This window comes from Arachis stenosperma, chromosome 4, assembly GCF_014773155.1.
Source record: "Arachis stenosperma cultivar V10309 chromosome 4, arast.V10309.gnm1.PFL2, whole genome shotgun sequence".
NCBI lineage: Eukaryota > Viridiplantae > Streptophyta > Magnoliopsida > Fabales > Fabaceae > Arachis > Arachis stenosperma.
Window position 1 is genome coordinate 4,265,084 of NC_080380.1, and position 21,136 is coordinate 4,286,219.

General features: G+C 37.4%; 1 protein-coding gene across 1 annotated transcript; it reads left to right on the forward strand.

Annotated features, from left to right (window-relative positions):
* Positions 1–626: 626 nt before the first annotated feature.
* LOC130974429 (chromatin structure-remodeling complex protein SYD-like) lies at positions 627–20,407 on the forward strand (the record flags this gene model as incomplete). The annotated part of the gene is given in 38 exon segments (XM_057899316.1): positions 627–766; positions 1,631–1,745; positions 1,852–1,913; positions 2,602–2,693; positions 2,781–3,374; positions 3,944–4,141; positions 4,635–4,755; positions 4,845–4,861; positions 4,864–4,907; positions 4,973–5,122; positions 5,124–5,384; positions 5,419–5,698; positions 5,885–6,042; positions 6,202–6,299; positions 6,390–6,575; positions 6,742–6,922; positions 7,038–7,232; positions 7,318–7,361; positions 7,564–7,620; positions 7,960–8,056; positions 8,205–8,377; positions 8,466–8,679; positions 8,811–8,936; positions 9,037–9,126; positions 9,746–9,862; positions 9,973–10,053; positions 10,528–10,635; positions 10,983–11,152; positions 11,527–11,605; positions 11,698–11,772; positions 12,643–12,740; positions 12,821–12,928; positions 13,500–13,557; positions 13,660–13,887; positions 14,220–15,444; positions 15,543–18,604; positions 18,682–18,759; positions 18,866–20,407. Coding segments are annotated over 38 exon segments (10,533 nt in total), but the record flags the coding sequence as incomplete, so codon positions are not given.
* Between the last annotated feature and the right edge of the window lie 729 nt (positions 20,408–21,136).

Here is a 21,136-nt window from a genome sequence, read left to right on the forward strand (position 1 = left end):
TGTTTGAATAAAAAAAAATTTCATTTAGCATCAATTTAGTCTCACAGTGAGGTCAAAGTTAAATAATTAACGGAATATCCTACATAACAACAATATAAAAACAAAATCGATAATCTGGAGAACAAGTACAAGCTTCAGAGATACAAAATCAACCGTTGGTGCATCAATACATTTATTTATCATTCTTTTTAGTTCTATAAAAAATATTTTATTTATATTATAAGAAAAATAATAAATAAATATATTGATGCATCAACGGTTGATTTTGTGTCATTGAAACTTGTACTTGTTCTCTAAATTATTAATTTTGTTCTTGTACTGTTGTTATGTAGGACATTCCGTTAATTATTTAACTTTGACCTCATTGGGACTAAATTGATGCTAAATGAAACTTAAAACTAAAATAGAATTACGCCCAAATATATGAGACTAATTTAGTACTTTATCCATTGGATGGATCGGGCCGGGTTTCATCCGAAATAAAAGAAGTAGGGCCCAAAATAATTCGCCAAAAAAATTGACCCGGAGAAAAAAAAAAGAAAAGCCGAAAAGGAAAGCACGGTAAGCACGTGCGACGGTGTAGTGGAACCGCGATTGGGGGTGTTCGTTCGTTCGTTGGTCAGTGATGCAAAGAAGGGAAAGGGTGCGTTTTGTTTCGTTTCGTTTTCATCGCAACGAAACCTCTTTTCATTTCTTTATGTAGCTTAAAGAGCCTCGCTCACTTCTTCATCTTGTTTGGAGTACACTTCTCTTCTTCTCCGATCAGGTATTTTAAACAATTCCTATCAAATGAAATCTGATATCATGAAACCTACTCTTTGTTTTGTTTTCCAGAATTTTGTTCCGGGTTTGATTTTTCATCTCAATTTCAGCTTCTTCTGCTGGCATTCTCGTTATCTCTGTGCTATTATGCTTGTTCCCTGCAGAAAGTTAGAGTTTCCAGTTAGATTCGTGTGTCAAAGTATTAATTATGTTGTTTCTTAGTGTGTTTTTCACAATATACTGGATTTCTATTTGTGCGGTTTTCTTTTTAATTTTTTTAAGTCGTGGAATAACTAAGAAAACAGGGTTAATGTATTTGATGGTAGGTTGGTGGATTAACCACTGGAGAAGCGGAAAAAAGATGGAGTGTAGGGTATTAGTTACTTATATACCTTGTGATGTTGTTGTTTGGTGAATATATTCCTTCACATAGTGATATAGCTTATTAGCTTCTGATTGTGATCTTAGATACCAAAGTACTCATTCATCTCTCCCCTGAACTTTTCATGCTTCTTTCCTTTTGTTTTTCTGGAATCTTGTTGGAATCTCCAGTGGAAAGCATAGCCTTGCAGTATCTGCACGTCTTTGTTAGTTCCTTTTGAGTTTTGCTGCCTTAACAGTTGGTGTAGAATTGCCACTGCATAACGTTAGTGGTCGGGTTTATGGAGGGTATCATAAAACTTTGACACATTTATAGGGTTTATTATGTCGGATGTTGGACTTTAAGTATTTGGGTTGAGCTTGGTTATGCCACTACTGTAAATTGGTCCAGATAATATCTTAATTTGCACTTAGACTGTTTAAAATGTTTTAGTGATTTTGAGTTTATCCTGGTATGATAGCATTAGCTTTTTCTTGTATGCTTCAGGATAAATGAGATGGCCTCTTCGCAAAATGTTGAATTGGAGGCAGCTAAGTTTCTGCACAAACTCATCCAAGATTCTAAAGATGAGCCAGCTAAGTTGGCTACTAAACTCTACGTGGTGTGTGTCATTTTCTTATGAACGGACTTTTTTAATTATTCCTCGTCACTCCTTAGTTCCTGGTATGGGTTTAGTATGCTTGTAACTAACTTGGTATCTGTTTCAGATACTACAACACATGAAATCAAGTGGGAAGGAGCATTCAATGCCATATCAAGTGATATCCAGGTAGAATACCTGCAATATATAGTGCTCAATTAAATGCATACATAGATATCCACAGTCAGTTACTAATCCCCTTTCTGCTTGAGGTTGATTTTGACAATCATGATGTTTTTGTGCCTTGTGGGAGTAAGAGTAAGATGTGGCGTAAGAATATAAGGTTTCACATGTACTCCTTCACTTATAAGATATTAACTAGCTCTAGCATGCCTGAGATGGTAATAAAGTAATGGGAAGATCATATTTATTAAATTATTTGTGGAAGTGGGTGGAACTCGGAAAGATGATAAGCATTTGTTGCATTTTGGTGCCACTTTCTGAGCAGCATGCCGGGGCCTGTTTATGTCCTTTTAGTGAATAGGTTTCAGTCATATACTCATGCACGATGCTGAAGTAGCTGAGGGTTTAACAACCCAAGTTTTTCCGCCTAACAACTTAATTTGTTTATGATTTTAGTTCATGACAGTGTTATTGACTCCGTAACAAGTGGTTAGAAGTGTGATCCTTTCTGTTCTCACTCCTTCTATTATGTTCAATTTACAAGGGGATTTTCATGCTTTTTGTGCAAGGTTTATCCATATAGGTGTTGGTTGCTGATTTCTTATTTCTTTTTGTGGATTCCTTATCTTCTTTTATACTGTTATCTTGCCTTGTCGTATAATAAATTTTCGTCCAACTTAACTTGTCATTGTAGGGCAATGGAGACTGTCATCAATCAGCATAATCTTGATATTGAAGCATTGAAGTCTTCACGTCCTCCTTCTGGTGCTGGCAGTTCTCAAATAGGTAGTTTTTTTATTTTTCATGTTGCAGGAAAAAAGTTCATAATAATTTCCCTCTAGGTTTTGATGTTATCGATTGTAACTTGTGCAGGAACTTCACAAGCAGTGGGTGTTGCTACGGATTCAAGAGCAGGGTTGCCTGAAAATGTGATGCCCAAACTGGATTCCTTCGCTTCTGGCCGGCCCCCAGTTTCCCCAAGTAGTGGAGCACCTGATCACTATCAAGGATCTGCGGCTCAGAGGAGTGGTCAGTCTTTTGATCATGGAAGTCCGTGTAGTTTAGATTCTAGGTCTGCTAACTCACAATCACATGATAGACGAGATACTACTAATTTGGACAAACAGGTGAATCAAAAGGATGGTAAAAAAGCTACCTCAAAGAGAAAGAGGGGGGATACATTGTCACCTGCAGAACCACACGTTGACATTCCTTCTCGTCTTGATCAACGAAATACTGCTAATACGAGGAAGGGTAAAATGACCAAGGCTGAATCATCAGATGGTCTTCCAGTTAGAAGTGGAGAGCTGGCTAACTTTAACAGGGTTCCAAGTAGTAGTCAAATGCAAAGGGCCAACCAAGAAGGCCCAACAAAGATTGGCAATCCAGTGCCATGTGCTCCGAATTCTAAATATCCAGAAGATACAGAGGTTTCCTCTGCTCATATTGCTTCTGGTAAACTTCAAGGTGGTTCTCGTTATGTATACATGATTTAAGTTGTTTGACTCAAAATGAATATGTAAGCTTTTGAAACATCTCAGATTCCCTTGTTTTCTTTGTCTTGTTCCTGATGATGTGATGGACGAAAATTCCAAGTTCCAACTTATCTGTTAATGCTCCCCTTCCCAGGTTCAAGTAACGGATTTGTCAATTGTGCTAGGATCATTGTGTATATAGATGAACCTCTGTTCTTGGGTTTGAGATCTGCACACAGTTTGAATTATTTATGCATAAAATAGCAGTGTCAACTACAGAAGTTAGTGGAAAACAACGAAGATTAACGAGTTTATGCATAAATATAAACTATGGGAATCCAAGAATTTAATAGAATACACTTTTTCTTATTATTTTTTATTTTATTTTATTTCACTTCTGTGATGATGACAGTAGAGCCTTCTATGTTTCTCGGATACACTTTTCCTTTTCTTTTTTTTAGTTCTTGGAGTGCCAAATTACTGGTGGAAAATAAATTAGGAAAATATCTGTTTTTACTTGTATGGTATAATAATTACATGATCAATTTTTCTAAATTTCAGGTGCTCATCCTATGGTTCATGGAGGGATGGGGGTTGCCACTAGTGCATACGCAATGACTGAATCAGTTCTCTCAAGTTCAATGCGGCATGGTGGGATGCTTGGGCATGATAGTGGAAGTTCTACTACTTCTGCTGATGAACATAAAATAGGCCAGGTATTTGTCGTATATAATGCTGGAGCTCAGGATTTCTTACTTATATGATGGGGAAGTATGTCCTACTTAGCTCACTTGCATGGAACATCTCCCTTTTTGCTCCATTTTTTCTGATCAATACATGTGTAATGCCTGTTCAACCCCATCTATCACGCCAGATTTTTGGAATTGATGTTTCAACTAGGAATCTCTATTATTACTGTTTATTTACTGGACATGGTGCCTTTTTGTCGTTTTGAAACTTAGAGGTGGAAAAATAAAATAATTAATAAAAAAGATAGTGGCTTTAATATTTGCAATAGAGATGAAGAATTAAATGTGTCCTTAGTTTCACGTTATTGCGTGACATTAATTTTTTTTCTTCATAATGACTTTAAGCTTTTCTCTTTCCATTTTATTTTTATTTTAACTCGTTGCCATAACTTCTATAATCATCTAACTAAAGCTTACAGTATATGGGTATATCCATTATACTAAATTAAAACTTAAATTACTTGTTATATTATATATATATATATATATATATATATATATATATATATATATATTACCCAGAGATATGGCAAGATCCACGATTAGTGGATCATCTGGTGTGCCTTTCAAAGAACAACAGTTGAAACAGCTCCGAGCTCAGTGCCTTGTTTTTCTAGCATTTAGGTAAAAACATAACTTTGCTACCACTGTTTAAATATGAAAAGATCGAACTAAGTTTCATTATATTTTCATATATTGTTTTGAATGTGCAGAAATGGTTTAGCACCAAAGCACTACATCTTGAAATTGCTCTTGGAACCGCTTTTCTAGAGAAGGTGACTGGTGTTTATTAATTGTTAAATAAATTATTCTCGTCACCTAACTGGTAACTGATGGGAAGATATATGATGGAAATTCAGGAAAGGATCATACTGACCACAAAGGAAAGTCACAATCTTCTGTTGAATTGGGTACCTCGTCAGGGGCCATGATGCCGTTTGGAGGTCTGAACAATATGAGACAACCTGATAATAATACTCTTCAGGGTCCCCTTTGCTGGAAAATCTCTGGAAGCTACGTCATTCTGCAAGGGAACTGAGAGTGCAATAATGACTGGGGACAAAGGTATTCTTTCTGAAGAAAGGAAACATCTCCTAGCTGTCAAAAAAGTAGAGCTTGAAAAGCAAATTCAAGAAAGAGCTGGTGCACAAGCTTCGTCAGCTACTTCTTTTCAGCAGCAAGATTCCTCTAGTACAAAGGGTGATGTTGACAGTGGTAATCTTCAGGTTGGACTGTCCAACCGACCTTCCTCTGTCATTGGGCTGAATAAGCAGATGAATCCCTGAGATAAATGGCTTTACCAGATTTGCTAGTTCTGATGAGGCTTCAGAAGGACCCTCGCAAGTCTCTTCTCTTCAGCATGAGTTGCCAATAGAAAGAAGAGACAATGTTGTTAATCAGTTTCAAAATATTGTTAACAGTGGTGGTTCTCGAAACCATCATTCTCTAAACCACTTGACGTATGCTTTGAAAGAGCACTGGAAACCTGTTCCAGGGACTGGCATTGATCCCCAGGGAGCAAGCTTGATGAAGGATGCAGATTTAATTGCAAAAAATGTTTTTTCAGGTAAGACCCTTACTTTTAAAACCTTGGAATTGAAATCAGTTTCTTTGATGAACATCCTATTGATTTCCGAATTATTCCTGTGCCAATAATTTACACCTTTCTGACATCAAGTGAAATTAATTGCAGATGGGTTCAAAACAGTTCCTGTTAATGATGCCTCAAGACATGATGCCACTTTTCCTACAGACATAGAAGGGAATGGGAGGTTACCTTCTCCAAAATATACAATGTCAGGAAGATGGATTATGGATCAGCAGAAAAAGAGGCTTCTAGTTCAGCAAAACTGGGTACAAAAACAGCAAAAAACAAAGCAAATAATGACCACCTGTTTCCTCAAGCTAAAGGTTTGTTTTTAACTGGCTTCCTACTAATTTAGTGTTGAACATGCTATTCTTGTACATTTGATCTGTTTCATTTGTGCACCCTACAAAATCGGCATTCAATTTGTTCCAAATTAATATTGCATAGATCTTATAGCCTGCGGTACATTAACTGTAATGCAGGAAAATGTGAGCTCATCCGAGGATATATCTGCTAAAACAAAAAGCGTCATAGAGTTGAAGAAACTTCAATTATTAGACCTCCAACGCCGTCTCCGCAGGTACTTAGTGTTCTTAAATCTTAAATGAGTGTTTAAGTTACCTTTGATGATTGATCATTGTGACGATATCCTTTTATCTTTTGTTTGCAGTGATTTTTTGAATGATTTCTTCAAACCAATTACAACTGAGATGGAACAGTTGAAATCGGTTAAGAAACATAGGCATGGTAGAAGGGTTAAGCAACTAGAAAAGTATGAGCATAAAATGAGGGAAGAGCGTCAAAAAAGAATCCGTGAAAGACAGAAGGAGTTTTTCAGTGAGATAGAAGTCCACAAGTATGTACCTTTTCTCTTTTTTTTTTTCTGATTTCTTTTATTTGGTGAAGAAATATAGCTATATAGCTTTTTCTTCTCTAAAATTTTTATTTTATTTTTTATGTTGACTATAGAAATATTGCTTTTTATATTGTGTCTTATCTCAATACTTGTTTTATTAATTTAGGGAAAAGCTTGATGAAGTGTTCAAAATCAAGAGGGAACGGTGGAAGGGTGTCAATAGATATGTGAAAGAGTACCATAAAAGAAAAGAGCGCATTCATCGTGAAAAGATTGATAGGATCCAGCGGGAGAAGATTAATTTGTTGAAAATAAACGATGTGGAAGGTTATCTTCGGATGGTTCAGGTAGGTTGCTGTACTTAATATATGTTAATGGTTTCTAGACTTGCATTGAAGTGACAATGCTCAATAGCTTTTCTCAATCATCAACCTCAATTATCAACCTCAATTATTTCATTAGGATGCAAAATCTGATCGTGTGAAGCAACTTCTTAAAGAGACTGAGAAGTATCTCCAAAAGCTTGGTTCCAAGCTACAAGAAGCAAAGACTGCAGCAGGTCGCTTTGAACATGATATTGATGAGGCACGATGTGGCAGCTTTCTTGATAAGAGTGAATCTACTCTTGAAAATGAGGATGAAGGTGATCAGGCCAAGGCAAGTTTCCTTTCCAAAATTGCACATCTCTTTTTTTAAGTTTAATAATTATATTGCTTATTTCTTCCAAAATTCTGTTCTACAGCATTATCTGGAAAGCAATGAGAAATATTATATGATGGCACACAGGTATAACTTTTGTACTTGCGTTTTCTTATCAGGTTTAATAGTTTTGAGTTTTGGTTTATTTATATTCCCTTACAAAAATTTAAAACGGATCTCTTCCTCAATGGCTTTGTATTTTCTGTGTTCAATAATTTGTATTCTTTTTGGATTTTCTACTCTGTTGAGTAATTCTTTTGCTCCATTCTAAGTAATTTTTTTGCTGCAGTGTAAAGGAGAGCATTGCAGAGCAGCCATCTTGTTTGAAGGGCGGAAAATTGAGGGAGTATGTTACATTTACATTTGGTTTAATTGGTTTATATTTGAATTTTGTGAGAATCAAAGCATGATTGTTCCATGCTCAGTAGTTTTTGTTTCAGGGAGATTTTCTTTGGTTCTTTTGCATGTTATTTTTTCCTTCAAGGTTGTGTTTTGATAGGGGGTAAAAGTGAAGGGGTAAAATTTCATGGATGATCTTGATATGTAACATTGCCCATGGAGTTCATCCATGATAAGTTTACCCTAGGTATACCCCTAAGTAAATTCACCGAAAATTTTGTTAGCTATGTTATTTTAGCATGGCATTTGGCTTTACATTTATTTGTTTTTCAATTTTCGTCATTAGGTATCAAATGAATGGCCTGAGGTGGCTTGTTTCCTTATATAACAACCACTTGAATGGAATCCTCGCAGATGAAATGGGACTGGGCAAAACTGTTCAGGTAATAATTTATTTTCTTCTATTTTTAAAGTTTTTGTAGTGTTAAGGAGTCATTTGGCACATCACATATTTATGAGAATAAGTCAGAAAGCTTTTGTATGATCTATTATCTTAATGCTCGTTTTTCTGTGGGTTTTTTTTTTTGCAAGGTTATTTCTCTAATTTGCTACCTGATGGAAAGTAAAAATGATAGGGGGCCATTTCTTGTGGTTGTGCCCTCTTCAGTTCTACCTGGTTGGGATTCAGAAATCAACTTTTGGGCTCCTGATGTACATAAAATTGTCTATGCTGGACCACCTGAGGAGCGACGTCGGTTATTTAAGTAATGGGGCTTTCAAAAATTGATATGCAACTCAATCTGTTTTGATACATTGCCTTGTATGATTCTTATCACTTGTTCTGTGATTTAGGGACAGGATTGTTCACCAGAAATTCAATGTCCTCCTGACAACATATGAATATCTAATGAACAAGCATGACAGACCAAAGCTTAGCAAAATACACTGGCATTATATAATAATTGATGAGGGCCATCGCATAAAAAATGCTTCTTGCAAGTTGAATGCTGACTTAAAACACTATCAGAGCTCTCATAGATTGTTGTTAACTGGAACTCCATTGCAGGTTCACTACTATTTTAACTGCTATTGCAGCTTACTTTTTATTTTGCCTATATATATATTTGATTTAAAAATGGTTTTAAAACATATAGTTGATACTATTATTTAGTGCTGGTTTATTTATATTTTCTGCAGAACAATCTTGAGGAACTATGGGCGCTGCTTAACTTCTTGTTACCTAACATATTTAATTCATCTGAGGATTTTTCCCAGTGGTTTAATAAGCCATTTGAGAGTGCTGGAGATAACTCGCCAGATGAAGTAAGCTATGGATAATGTTTTGATCTATTGATATTTGAAGTCTTCATGGTTAACTGTCAACCTCATTATTCTGTTTGTCTGATTTCAAACTTATAACAAGGCCTTACTATCCGAGGAGGAGAACCTCTTGATCATCAATCGTCTGCACCAAGTTCTGAGACCATTTGTACTTCGGAGGCTTAAACACAAGGTTCCTTAATAAGTCCAACTGCCTAAGATTACTATGCTACTGCTCCTAAGTTTTGTTTTTCTGCATACTATGATCTTGTTTTATTGTTTTAAAAAAAAAAAAGAAAAGGAACGATAATTTTTATGTGGCTTCTTCTTTTTGTTATGGTTCATATATTCATTAATTCATTCTAGTTGCTTCTATGAAATAAAATTATGAAGATTTATGTATTCATCTTTTGGCTACTTATATATTCACCTTTCTTTACTAGTTTCTGGTGGATGTCTAGTTCTCATTATATATTTTCCTTCATGTGAATACAAAAAGTTAGAATTTGAGAGCACCATAGTTTTCACTGGTTGAGGACATATGCAGGGCATAAGAATTATATTATTCTCTTACATTGTGACCTAGGCACCAAGATAAAACCGAGTTCCTAAAAGTTGTTCTAGTGTTTTATAACTGTACGATATGATATTGTATAGAATCAGTTTAGGATTTCAGTATTGTTAGCTCTGAGAATTGAGATGTTTTTTTGCGGCATTGCCTTGTTCAATGAAATCTTGTCTCTTAAAGTATGCTAGCTTTTGCAGTCATTGCAATCAAGTTGTAATTGTCTTGCATTTTGAATTTACTGTAGGTTGAAAATGAACTTCCCGAAAAGATTGAAAGACTTGTAAGATGTGAGGCTTCTGCGTATCAAAAACTTTTGATGAAGAGAGTGGAAGAAAATCTTGGCTCTATTGGCACAACAAAGGTTTTATTTTCTTGTACTTTCTGTTCCTTCCTCTCTTTCTCTGTCTGTGTGGGTGTGCGTGTTTAAATGAAATTTCCTTGGGTGATCTAATTGGAGCACTCAATTATTAGGCACGGTCGGTGCACAACTCTGTCATGGAGCTTCGTAATATCTGCAATCATCCATATCTCAGCCAGCTTCATGCAGAGGAGGTATAATCTTAATTGTTGCCTTATTGTGTTGCTTTTCAGAGAGGAGTTTATGTCTTTTGAATTATGATTTCAACCACAATTTGCTTAGATTTTATGAGCTAAAGAAAATACAAACATTATACTTACATTTTCCCTGTGAGATATGAAGATTGCTGAATGCATTGTGTTCCACTTCCACCAATCACCTATCTTCGATATCATTTTCTGAACAATTTTATGGCTAAACCTGACAACAAAGAAAGCAGGATCACAAACTTTAAAAAAAAAAGAAAAAGAAAATAAAAACATTTCTGTCAGCAAGATTTGTCTATATTCTATAATTTCTGACTCCTGATGATGCAGCCAGAAATGTAAGTAATAAAACACTGTCGGTAGGCTATAGCCTATTCTTTTAAATAGTCTCATTTATTTATTTATTTTTAATTGCATATGTTTACTTCTCTTTATACTACAATTCGACTTTGCTTTTTTTAGGTGGATAACTTTATACCTAGGCATTATCTACCCCCAATTATTAGACTTTGTGGGAAGCTTGAGATGTTGGACCGTATTTTACCTAAATTGAAGGCAGCAGATCATCGGGTATGGTATCCTCTATAACTGTTTCTGAACCACTGTATTTTAACTCCCTTCAGTTGCACTATTGTTGTAAGTTGCCATGTGTTTGGAGAATGATGCTTGGTTAAAGTGCCAAACTTCCCTTCCGTTGTTCTGAAATTTTAAATTTGCTTTTTTATTTTTTTGATATTCTGCTTGGATACTTTTTGGCTGTTGGCTTCTTTGGATACTGAATTTGACATTTCCTTATTTGTTTCTCTCGAGCATTGGAACCGAACTATTTTTTACTTATCTAGTATTTGGTCTTAGTACATCGTTTTTAAAAGTAAAATTTAACTCTTAATATTTGGTGTCAAATAATGCTGTTACAGGTTCTTTTCTTCTCAACAATGACTAGGCTTCTTGATGTTATGGAGGAATACTTAACTCTTAAACAGCATCGGTACCTTCGGCTGGATGGGCATACCTCAGGAGGTGATCGTGGGGCCCTAATAGACCTGTTTAACCAACCTGGTTCTCCATATTTTATATTTTTGCTCAGGTAATTCCAATATTTACTTGAGCACTGTGTCTGAATGCAAAAGAGTTTGATGATTGGATTGGAGGTGAGAAAGGGAAACTTTTTTTTTTTGCTATTCCAAGGGGTATTTCCACTTTTTCCTTTATTGCGTATCTTTTTACCCTAATTTGGCAAATAAGGATGCTCTGTTTATTGGTAAGAAATTGTTAGGCCATTGTATTCACGTTTTTTACCCTAATTTAGCAAATGAGGATTGGCAGTTAATGAGATTTCTTTCATGATTTCAAGATATAACCATTAGGTCGTAACAAATTCGGTTCTGTTTTCTTTTCAGAATGAGATTTATCATTTTATATTACCTTCAAATTTCCTGATTTTTATCCGTTGATATGTAGCATTCGTGCTGGTGGCGTTGGAGTGAATCTTCAAGCTGCTGACACAGTGATTATATTTGACACTGACTGGAATCCACAGGCAATTATATTTCCTATATGAGTTTCTTTGTAAAGTTGTTTGCTTTTTGTTGCTGATTATTTATGATTGTTTTGGTTGTGGTATATGTTCAGGTTGACCTGCAAGCACAAGCAAGGGCTCATAGAATTGGTCAGAAGAAGGATGTTTTAGTACTTCGATTTGAAACAGTTAGTACTTTTTATCTCTTTTACTGATGGGTGGATACAACTGCATATATTTGATTTTGAGAAACTCTAGTATCAAAGATGATGAGGAGATTGAAAATCTTTGATTCGTTTAAAGCTTTTTCTCTTGGATGGAGGATATTCTTCTCGTCTCGTTTATTTGTATCATCCTCCACTTCTCAATAGTACTCTTTTTTGGTTTATTCCAAAAAAAGTATATTTGATTTGGATTGCAATATTTTTTCCTGATTCACAATAATATTTGCTCCTTGCTGTTATTAATAGGATCTTATACTTTTGTGGTTATGATTTACTTTTTCGGGGTGGATAGGTGGGTAGTTGTTTATCTTGCGAGTTAGCATTAACTATACTTTTTGTATGTCTACCACCACCAATATTTTAAATAATATCTAGAGTCGTAACTCTTGGTTATAATTCCATTTAAAACCGATTTTGTTGTCTGTTTCTTTTGGAGTTTATTCTATTTTGGTTTGAAAAAGAAGAAATTTAAAACATAAGCAAGGGAAAGATGCAGACAAGACTGCTGGATAAAAGATGGAGTTTAGTTTTTACCCTGAAAATTATGGGTATCTGGATTTTTAGTGAGATTTATGACTGGGAAGTAAGCATACCTTCTGTACAAGGCTAACCTTGGATCACTGGAATCTTTATCTGCATATTGTTTGCTGCATCTTGATACCATAAAATCCAAGATACACTTCTAATCTTAAGCATTGTTTGGATGAACTTATCATTTAATTGTCTCTGATGCTAATAAGGCCACGTTTGTGCCAATGTGGAAACGATACTTTAAATATTGTGCCAAATTGTCATGTTTACCAAAGTATCTAATTCCGCATTTGGTGTAAAAAGGTTCAAACTGTTGAAGAACAAGTCAGAGCTTCTGCTGAGCACAAACTGGGAGTTGCTAATCAGAGCATTACTGCTGGGTTTTTTGACAATAATACAAGGTTGACCTCATACATTTGATCTTTAGTTCATCACAGAATTTGAATCAGCTCTGAAGTTTTATTTTGCCTATGTATTACAGTGCTGAGGACCGAAGAGAATACTTGGAATCCCTCTTGCGTGAGTGTAAGAAAGAGGAAGCGGCACCTGTATTGGATGATGATGCTTTAAATGATCTCTTAGCACGCAGGTACTTGGTTTCTTGAAAATTACGCCATTTTCTGTCTCTGAATGATATTTCTTGATTCATCGGATAATAAATTGGGTTTAGGATTTGCTCTTTCTAGGTTGTACTATAACTTGGTTTGCTTATTGGGAATGATTAGAAATCTTGGCAATATGTGTTTGCGTCATGTCAATGACCAACCCCTAAAATCCTATTCTTATCCAACAGAATTTTTTGAACTGCTAATAAGTTATGCTCCCTGATTTATGCTTGTCATTATATCATTCTACTCTTTCCTTTGTTTGCTGATTTAAATGTATTGTCTAAATGCAAAGATTGCACCATGCTATCTTAGGATCTTTTAGCTTAACCCAAGAAGTGTTCTTTTATGATTGCATTTGAAGCCCAGTTATATGCTTTGCTCATTTATGTTAGCAGTTTAGCAACATAATAGCTTTATTGTTTAGTTACTCAATACTTGATCTATTCTCTTCTTTGTTCCTCCTCTTGTGCACACCATGTCAAAAGGCGGAACGAAGAGGAAAGAAATTTGAGGGGCTTACTTATTAATTTATTTTAAAATTCTTGTTGGCAGTGAAGCAGAAATAGATGTGTTTGAGGCTGTTGACCAAAAAAGGCGCGAAGATGAGATGGTACGCTATTGTCTATTTTTTGAGATCTTCATTTGCATAATTATGCTTTTACTTTTTGTGACAGAATCTTGATTTCCATGGGGGTTAAAAAAATCATTGCAGGCTACATGGAAGAAGTTGGTATCTGGGCCAGCAACTGATGGTTCTGAGCCTATTCCTACCCTTCCTTCACGTCTAGTTACAGATGAAGACTTGAAACAATTCTATGAAGCGATGAAGATATTCGATGTGTCCAAGGATGAAGTAGCATCTAACGGAATCAAGAGGAAGAGTGGAACTCCTGGGGGCCTCGATACTCAACATTACGGAAGGGGAAAACGTGCAAGAGAGGTTTCTCTATATATTCAATTAGTCAATTTAATTTTTCTGGGTCATAAATGTGCTGTGTGTTCCCCTTTTGCTCTTAACCTTTTATTGCATAAACATGACCTACATTGCTATAACCCCATGCATATCCCCTTTGGGGATTCTAGTTGAAACATGATGTAGAAAACTTCATTCCCTGGTCACCTGTAGGAATATGTTTTAAAAGCACCTAAAAAACAGAAGGAAAATGAAGTTGAAGATGTAGGTTTATATCCTGGTGTTGTGTGGTATCCTAGTATTGAATATCAGCTACCACATTCTAACTTCTTATTGCCTTTTCCATATGCCTTTCATAGGTGCGTTCCTATGAAGAACAATGGACAGAGGAGGAGTTTGATAAGATGTGTAAAGCTGAATCTCCTGGATCACCGAAAGTAATGGAAGAAGTGATAGAGTCAAATTGCAAAACAAATGCTTCTACCTTTGCTGCAACCACTTCTGTCACGGAGACTGCAGTGGTGCCTCCGGTGGCCCCTGCAACATCATCTCTTGGGAGTTTGCCTGTGCATAAAGTCAAAGATATAACACCACCTGCTAAACGTGGACGTGGCAGGCCAAGAAGAATAACCTCAGATAAGTTGCCTGTAACTGCAGTCCCTCTGGCTACTTCCGGAACTGTTGAAGTGGACATGCAGGTAAAGGAAGGAACTTTGCTTGGTCAAGTAGTATTGTCAACTCCCGAATCTATTTCTCATTCTTCTGAAGTTATTGGTGTGAGTGGACCTGCGCAGCAGTCTGCTACTGGTGTTTCTCCTAATCTGACAACTCCACCCAACTCTCAAGCAGAGGGTACTACTGTTTCTGTGCCAATACAAACAAGAGGACAAGGCCGGAAATCTCAAGGTGGAGGGGAGGCAACTAGACGTAGAGGGAAGAAGCAGGTTCTAGTGTTGCCTCCTGTACCTGGGGTTTCTATTGGTCCTGATTTAAAGATGAATGAGCAGTTGGAACACAAACCCCTGAATCCATCTGCTAGTGAAGCTATCTCCCAAGGTGATACTGTTTCCTCCAGTGCTACGGTACAACATTCAAGTACAGAACCGGGTTCTGTGACTTTAAGCAGTGGAGGTGATAATAAATCTGGTGTTGGGATTGCTCTGAGTTCTCAGCAGCCCCTTCCTTTGTCCTCTGTTACTCCTGTGCCTCAAACTGTTCCTACTTATCCTTCTGTATCTATACAAAATGATGGGCAACATCAGAAGCCTCAAAATGGATCAGGAGCTCCCCGACGCAGGGGAAAGAAAAAAGCAATGGTATTGCCTATTCCAGATATTTCAGGTAGTCAGAATTTGCACCTTACTTCCAATTTACAAAGCTCATCAGGCAATGTATTACATGATAAAGCCACGGAGTTGAAAAGCTTGCAAGATAGCCTTGTTCAGGAATCACACAGTGTTGTCCAAGATCATGCATCACATAGTATTGTTGATAAGGATTTAAAATCAACTGAAGTATCTGGTGATATAGCCAATAAGGCATTGGTTGAATCAACAACTGAAGATAATACCAAAAGATCTCCTGGTGAGTATATTTTGAATGTCAACATTTTAATGTTTACTTTTTAACGTTCATACAGAAAAAGGCTTAGGATGTGATCTAAAGAATTTATACTTTTGCAGGGTTGGAAATAGAGAAGGTTCAGAATTCTGATATGCATGGTTCTGCTTCCATCCATTTATCCAATACCCTTGTTCTGGAGAATTCAAGGAACAAAAGTTTCTGTGACTCAACCTTGCCTGTTACAGAGGTTACAAGGGACCAACAATTGGAGGCGAAAACTCATCACTGTGATGAAGCTTCAAAACCTGATACTTTTCCAGTCCATTCTACAAAAGAAACAAAAGGAAGTTCTAACAAGGCTGTAGAACCTATGGCTGCACAAGCAGTTCCCAATGCATCAGACAATGCTTATCCTTCCACATCAGGCTCTGAATCCATTCAGCCATGCCCACCTGAATCCATGCCAGTTAAAAGGCAAGGCCGTAAAACTCAAAATAGAGTGGAGCCACCCCGGCGTAGGGGGAGAAAATCATCTTCGGCAGCTCCTGTTGTTTCTGATTCCCTTGCTAAGCAGGATCCTAATTTAAATAATGATTTTCAGAAGTCATCAGTAGAGTCATCGGTGGGTAAAGTCGCTACAGATGTTGCTCAAGCTCAAGCATTTCAGATCCTTTTGCCCAGTGGAGGCGCTGCTCATGATTTAAACACGAAAGAGGGAGCTGCCATTTCTTCTCTAAACAAGCAGCAAAAAGTTGCACCAGGAAGGGTTGATAGTGCACCAGTATCCTCAGATAAGATTACTGCTTTTGGCCGAATGCAAAATGTCAATGATGTGGCTAGGGTTATGAAAGAAGTTTTCTCTGGAACCTGCTTGCCAAAGCCTAAAGCAGCAGATTCTGCTGCCGGCGAACTCTCAAAAACTAATACTACAATTGATTCCATGAATACCCAGTTGAATGCTGATAAAGCAGGTTATGATATAACAAATTCGGAAGCAGCATGTCTAACTCCAGGCATTGCTGTGAACATACAAGAAAAAGAATCAGAGGGGGAATTCAATAATCAGAAATTGGAGGACAAAGCAAGTTCAGATATACCAAATACTGGAGCAGTGGATGTCTCCAATAACATGTGTTTGCGGGATAAAACAGGTAAGGAGCATGACAAGCAATCTGAAGTATCTGACATGCAGATTCTTGAGAGCAAAGAAAATTCCGATATGCCAACTACTGGAGCAGTGAACAGAAATGAAAGACAATTAGAGGAAACATCCACTACTCTGTATCTTGAAGGTAAAGCAGCGTCAGACAAGCCAACTACAGGAGTAGTGGATGCCTTCAATTTTCAGTGTTCAGAGAATAAAACTGATTCTGATATGTCTGCTACTGAAGCAGAATTTTTAATTTCAGACCTTCCGGTGAATACGCATGAAAAGCAATCTGTGAAAGCATTGAATATTCGGAATCTGGAGGATAAAGCAAGTTTGGATATACTAACTACTGAAGCAGCCTGCCCAGAATTGGACCATGCGGTTAACAAATATGACAAGGAAGTAATGGAGGCATCGAATATTCAGATTTTGGAGGATAAAGTGAATTCCGATATGCCAACTGCCGGAGTAGTGGTTACATCGAACGACCAGTTTTTGGAGGATAAAGCTGGAATGGATGAACCTACTTCTGGAGCAGCTTGTCTAACTTCAGATCTTTCAATTAATCAGCGTGAACAATTGGAGGAAGCTTCCAGCATTCAGAAGCCGGATGTTGAATCAAGTTCAGATGTGCCAGCTACTGGGGGAGTGAGTGCCTCCAATATCCAATGTTCAGAGGATAAACCATATTCTGAGATATCAGCTGGTGAAGATGGATGTGCGACTGTGGACCTTGCAGTGAACGGGAAAGAAAAACAATCAGAGGAGGAATCCAATATTCAGAATTTGGGGAATAAAATAAGTTCGGATATGCCAACCACTGGAGCATTGTGCTTGACTCCAATCATTCCTACAGATGGGAATGTGCAGCTATCTGAGCCTCCATCTGATCAAGAAATAACTGCTTTGAATGAGCCCCTACCTAGTGCTATGGAGGTTGACACCCCCATTTGTGATGATATCAAAGAAAAGCAAGACCATATTCAACATTGTACTAAAACTTATTCTAATCAGAGTGAAGTGGAGGCTCTTGATGCAACTCCACTTAGTTCTGCAGTAAGGACTGAGTGTCTGTCTGAATCATGTACAAAGTCTTCACCTCTTGCTTCTTCTGGTGAAAATATGTCTGATCAACCACAAGTGATCCCATCCTGCCCTCTGACTCCCACCGTTTCTAAGGAATTGGTAAATTCTCCTATTTCTAAATCTTGTGAAATCAATTACAGAAATGAAGTCAATTGTTCAATGCAAGATTCTGATTTGCTGGAGCGAGAGTCTCAGATAACAGTTGGAAATAATTCTCAAAATGCATTAGAACTTGCTATAGAACAAAATGCTTTATCACCTTCGGAAACGGAGGCCCCCAATGTTGCATTAAGTGGGAAGTATTTAGATGCTTTAAAACATGCTGAGTTGCATGAGAATCCATTAGTTAAGAGCTGTTCACAATCCCTCTCTGAGGGGAAAATAAACATGGGGGATTTCATATGTGAACAACATGTGTCTGCTGTTGATAAATCTTCGAATATTGACCCAGTTCCCGAGGAAAATGTGATATCCGCAGCAGCTATTGGCGATACCAATGTTGATTCTTCTGTGGTTTGCCCAATGAACATTGACACATCTGTGAGTAACCAAGTTACAATTGTGCAGGACAATGAGATTGTGACAAAGAGTTGCCGACAGGATGTAGATACGTCCTCAGCAGATGAGGTGGAAAAAATCATAGATCAATCTCCTGATGAACCTGTTGATAGGTCAGTCTTACAACAAACATCAGGGTCAAAAGCTGTGGCCAATTCTTCAGTGGATGCTTCTCAGTCTGTCCTTGTGGAAGAGGGAACCATATCTGAAACTGCAATTTTACCCTCATCGTCCTTTAGCATAGATGATAACAAGGTCTCATCCAAAACCTGTGCAATTAGTAACTCTGAAACTCTGGAAGAGGCAATGGAGGAGGGTGCGACTGACCGCTCTGAATTCCTGCCCCCAGAGAAAGGTGCAGAGGAGAGCTGTAGGAATGCCACTGAGGTAAGCCTTGTTGCTCCTACTAGCAAATCTAATAGATATATTATACCTTGAAATTCAACCAAAAAAAAATTCTGCAGGTTCCCTCTACAGTTCCAGTGCTGCTTCAGGAATCGATTGATTCTGAAGGTGACCACCGTGATCAAGGCAAGTCACAGGTTGATTCCTCCTCTACACAACATCCAAATCTTGTGTTGGTCTTACATGTCAGTAGTTTTGTGTTAGTTTTAAGGTAATTGCATGACAACATTCTGTGTGTACCAGGTTGGTGGGATACCTGAAAATCATGAAACTGGAATGCTTGCTGCTCCTAAAACATCTGAGGGGGGGAATGAGGTTGAGACCTTTTCTGATAAAGGTCCACTAGGATCATCTGATGCTTGGGATGAATCAAAAGGATTAGCTGATATGGAGAATCAGACAGAAGCCATTCAGAACCATGCTGCTGAAATTGATGTCCCATGTACATCTGCATCAGGGGACAAGGCCGAGGGTGAACCTAAAGGATTAGCTGATATGGAGAATCAGGCAGAAGCCATTCAGAACCGTTCTGCTGAGATGGATGTCCCGTGTTTGTCTGCATCTGGGGTTAAGGCCGAGGGTGAATCTAAAGAAGTAGCTGATATGGAGAATCGGGCGGAAGCCATTCAAAACTGTGCTGCTGAGATGGATGTCCCATGTACATCTGCACCAGGGGACAAGGCCGAGGGTGAATCTAAAGGATTAGCCGATATGGAGAATCTGGCAGAAGCCATTCAAGATTGTGCTGCTGAGATGCATGTCCTGTGTGTGTCTTCACCAGGGGACAAGGCCGAGGGTGAATATAAAGGATTAGCTGATATGGAGAATGAGGTAGAAACCATTGAGAGCTGTGCTGCTGAGATGGAAGTGTCATGTTCCTCTGCATCAGGGGACAAGGCAGAGGGTGAGAATGTTTTAGTTGGCACCAAGGAAAAAATTCTGGTGTCAGAAGACACTGAAGCTTTTGCAGTTGATGAAACAGATGTTTCTAATGGCGGTCCAGCTGTGCCCGCAACAGCATCAGCCAATGGGGCTCCACTTCCATGTTCTTCGCTGAGAGTGGGTGAACCTTTCGTGGCGCATGATACTAAAGGAACTGAAACTGGTGTCGCCAACCATGATAATCAAGCCATACGGCAAAATGCTCTGAAAGATGCAGAAGAGTGCTCTTCTTCTGCAGCCGCTGACATAATTGAAAAGAGCTCACCTCAGAAGGATGTCATTGAATCTTCTCCGTTGCTGCCGCTGGAAACATCTGTTGATGGGGTTCCACCTCCATGCTCTTCAGTTGCTGAGGGCGAACGTGTAGAGAGTTTGTCTGATGAGGCTTTGGTTGATTCTGCTGTGAAGCTTGGTACTAAAAATTCTGAAGCTTCCCAGGATAATCTAGTTTTGCAAGAAAATGCATTGAACGAAATGGAAAAAACCCTTCCTTCAGCAACTGAGGATAGAGTTGCAGTGTGCTCACCTGAGAAGGATAATTTAACTGCTTGCTCAGAAGCACCCCAGGAATCCGAAAAGTGTGAAAATGTGCAGAACCGGTCTGAGGAAGAACCTGGCCAGAGTTCAGTGGCTGAAGAAACCAAAAAAGACTGAAACTAATTGTAATCAACTAATCATTATTGCACAATTTGAATATAACTATATTTTGATATTTAAAATATCCATCAATTGATAATCATTTTTTTATATAATTCAAATACTGAATAGATTATAAAGCTGAGTATAAAACTTTCTAACATTAGCTTATGAACCATATTGTAATTGATGAGTCTAATATGTAATAAACTAAAATGATAATCTATTTAGAGAAATAGATCATATCTTATGTTGTTTAGAAAATAATACGTATACCATACAATTCTTGTGATTCATTATACTTGAAAGCAGCATGCTCTACATTTTTTGTGTCTCTTTATTTTGGGCATCTACTTTGTTTTACTAGATAGTTTTGGGTTTATTGATCCATTGGTGCTCAAAATAAGAGATATCATGCATTGGAATTGGCGTGTTGATTTTCGTTTGATTATGAGAGATGCAAATACGGTAGCAGATATTATGGTAAAGATGGCGATGAAGTTACAATTTTCGCATGTGGAACTTCTTTCACTTTGGGAGGAGTTTGAGAGTAGTCTTAAACGGGACTGTCCTCTATTTAAACAGTTCCTTGTTTTGTTTGTTTTGTTTTTCTTTGTTTAATTTATTTCAGTCACCAAAAAAAATATAATATTACAACTTTTAAAAGAAAAAAAAAGACTACAGATTTTGAAAAATTATAATACCAAACTGAAAATAAGATTTAAGTGATGAGGTGAAAATGGGAAAGAATAAAGATGAACAGTGAATATGCAAGATTTGCTTCTGAATTTTGTCCTATTCCTATATACTCATTTCTACTTCCAAAGACATCACTTGTGTGTGTCTCAGATGAAATTACTACTATACCCTCATCATGGTTACCATTTTTTAATTTTCCCGTTTCCATTAGGGAACACAAATTGGCATAAAAGTCAT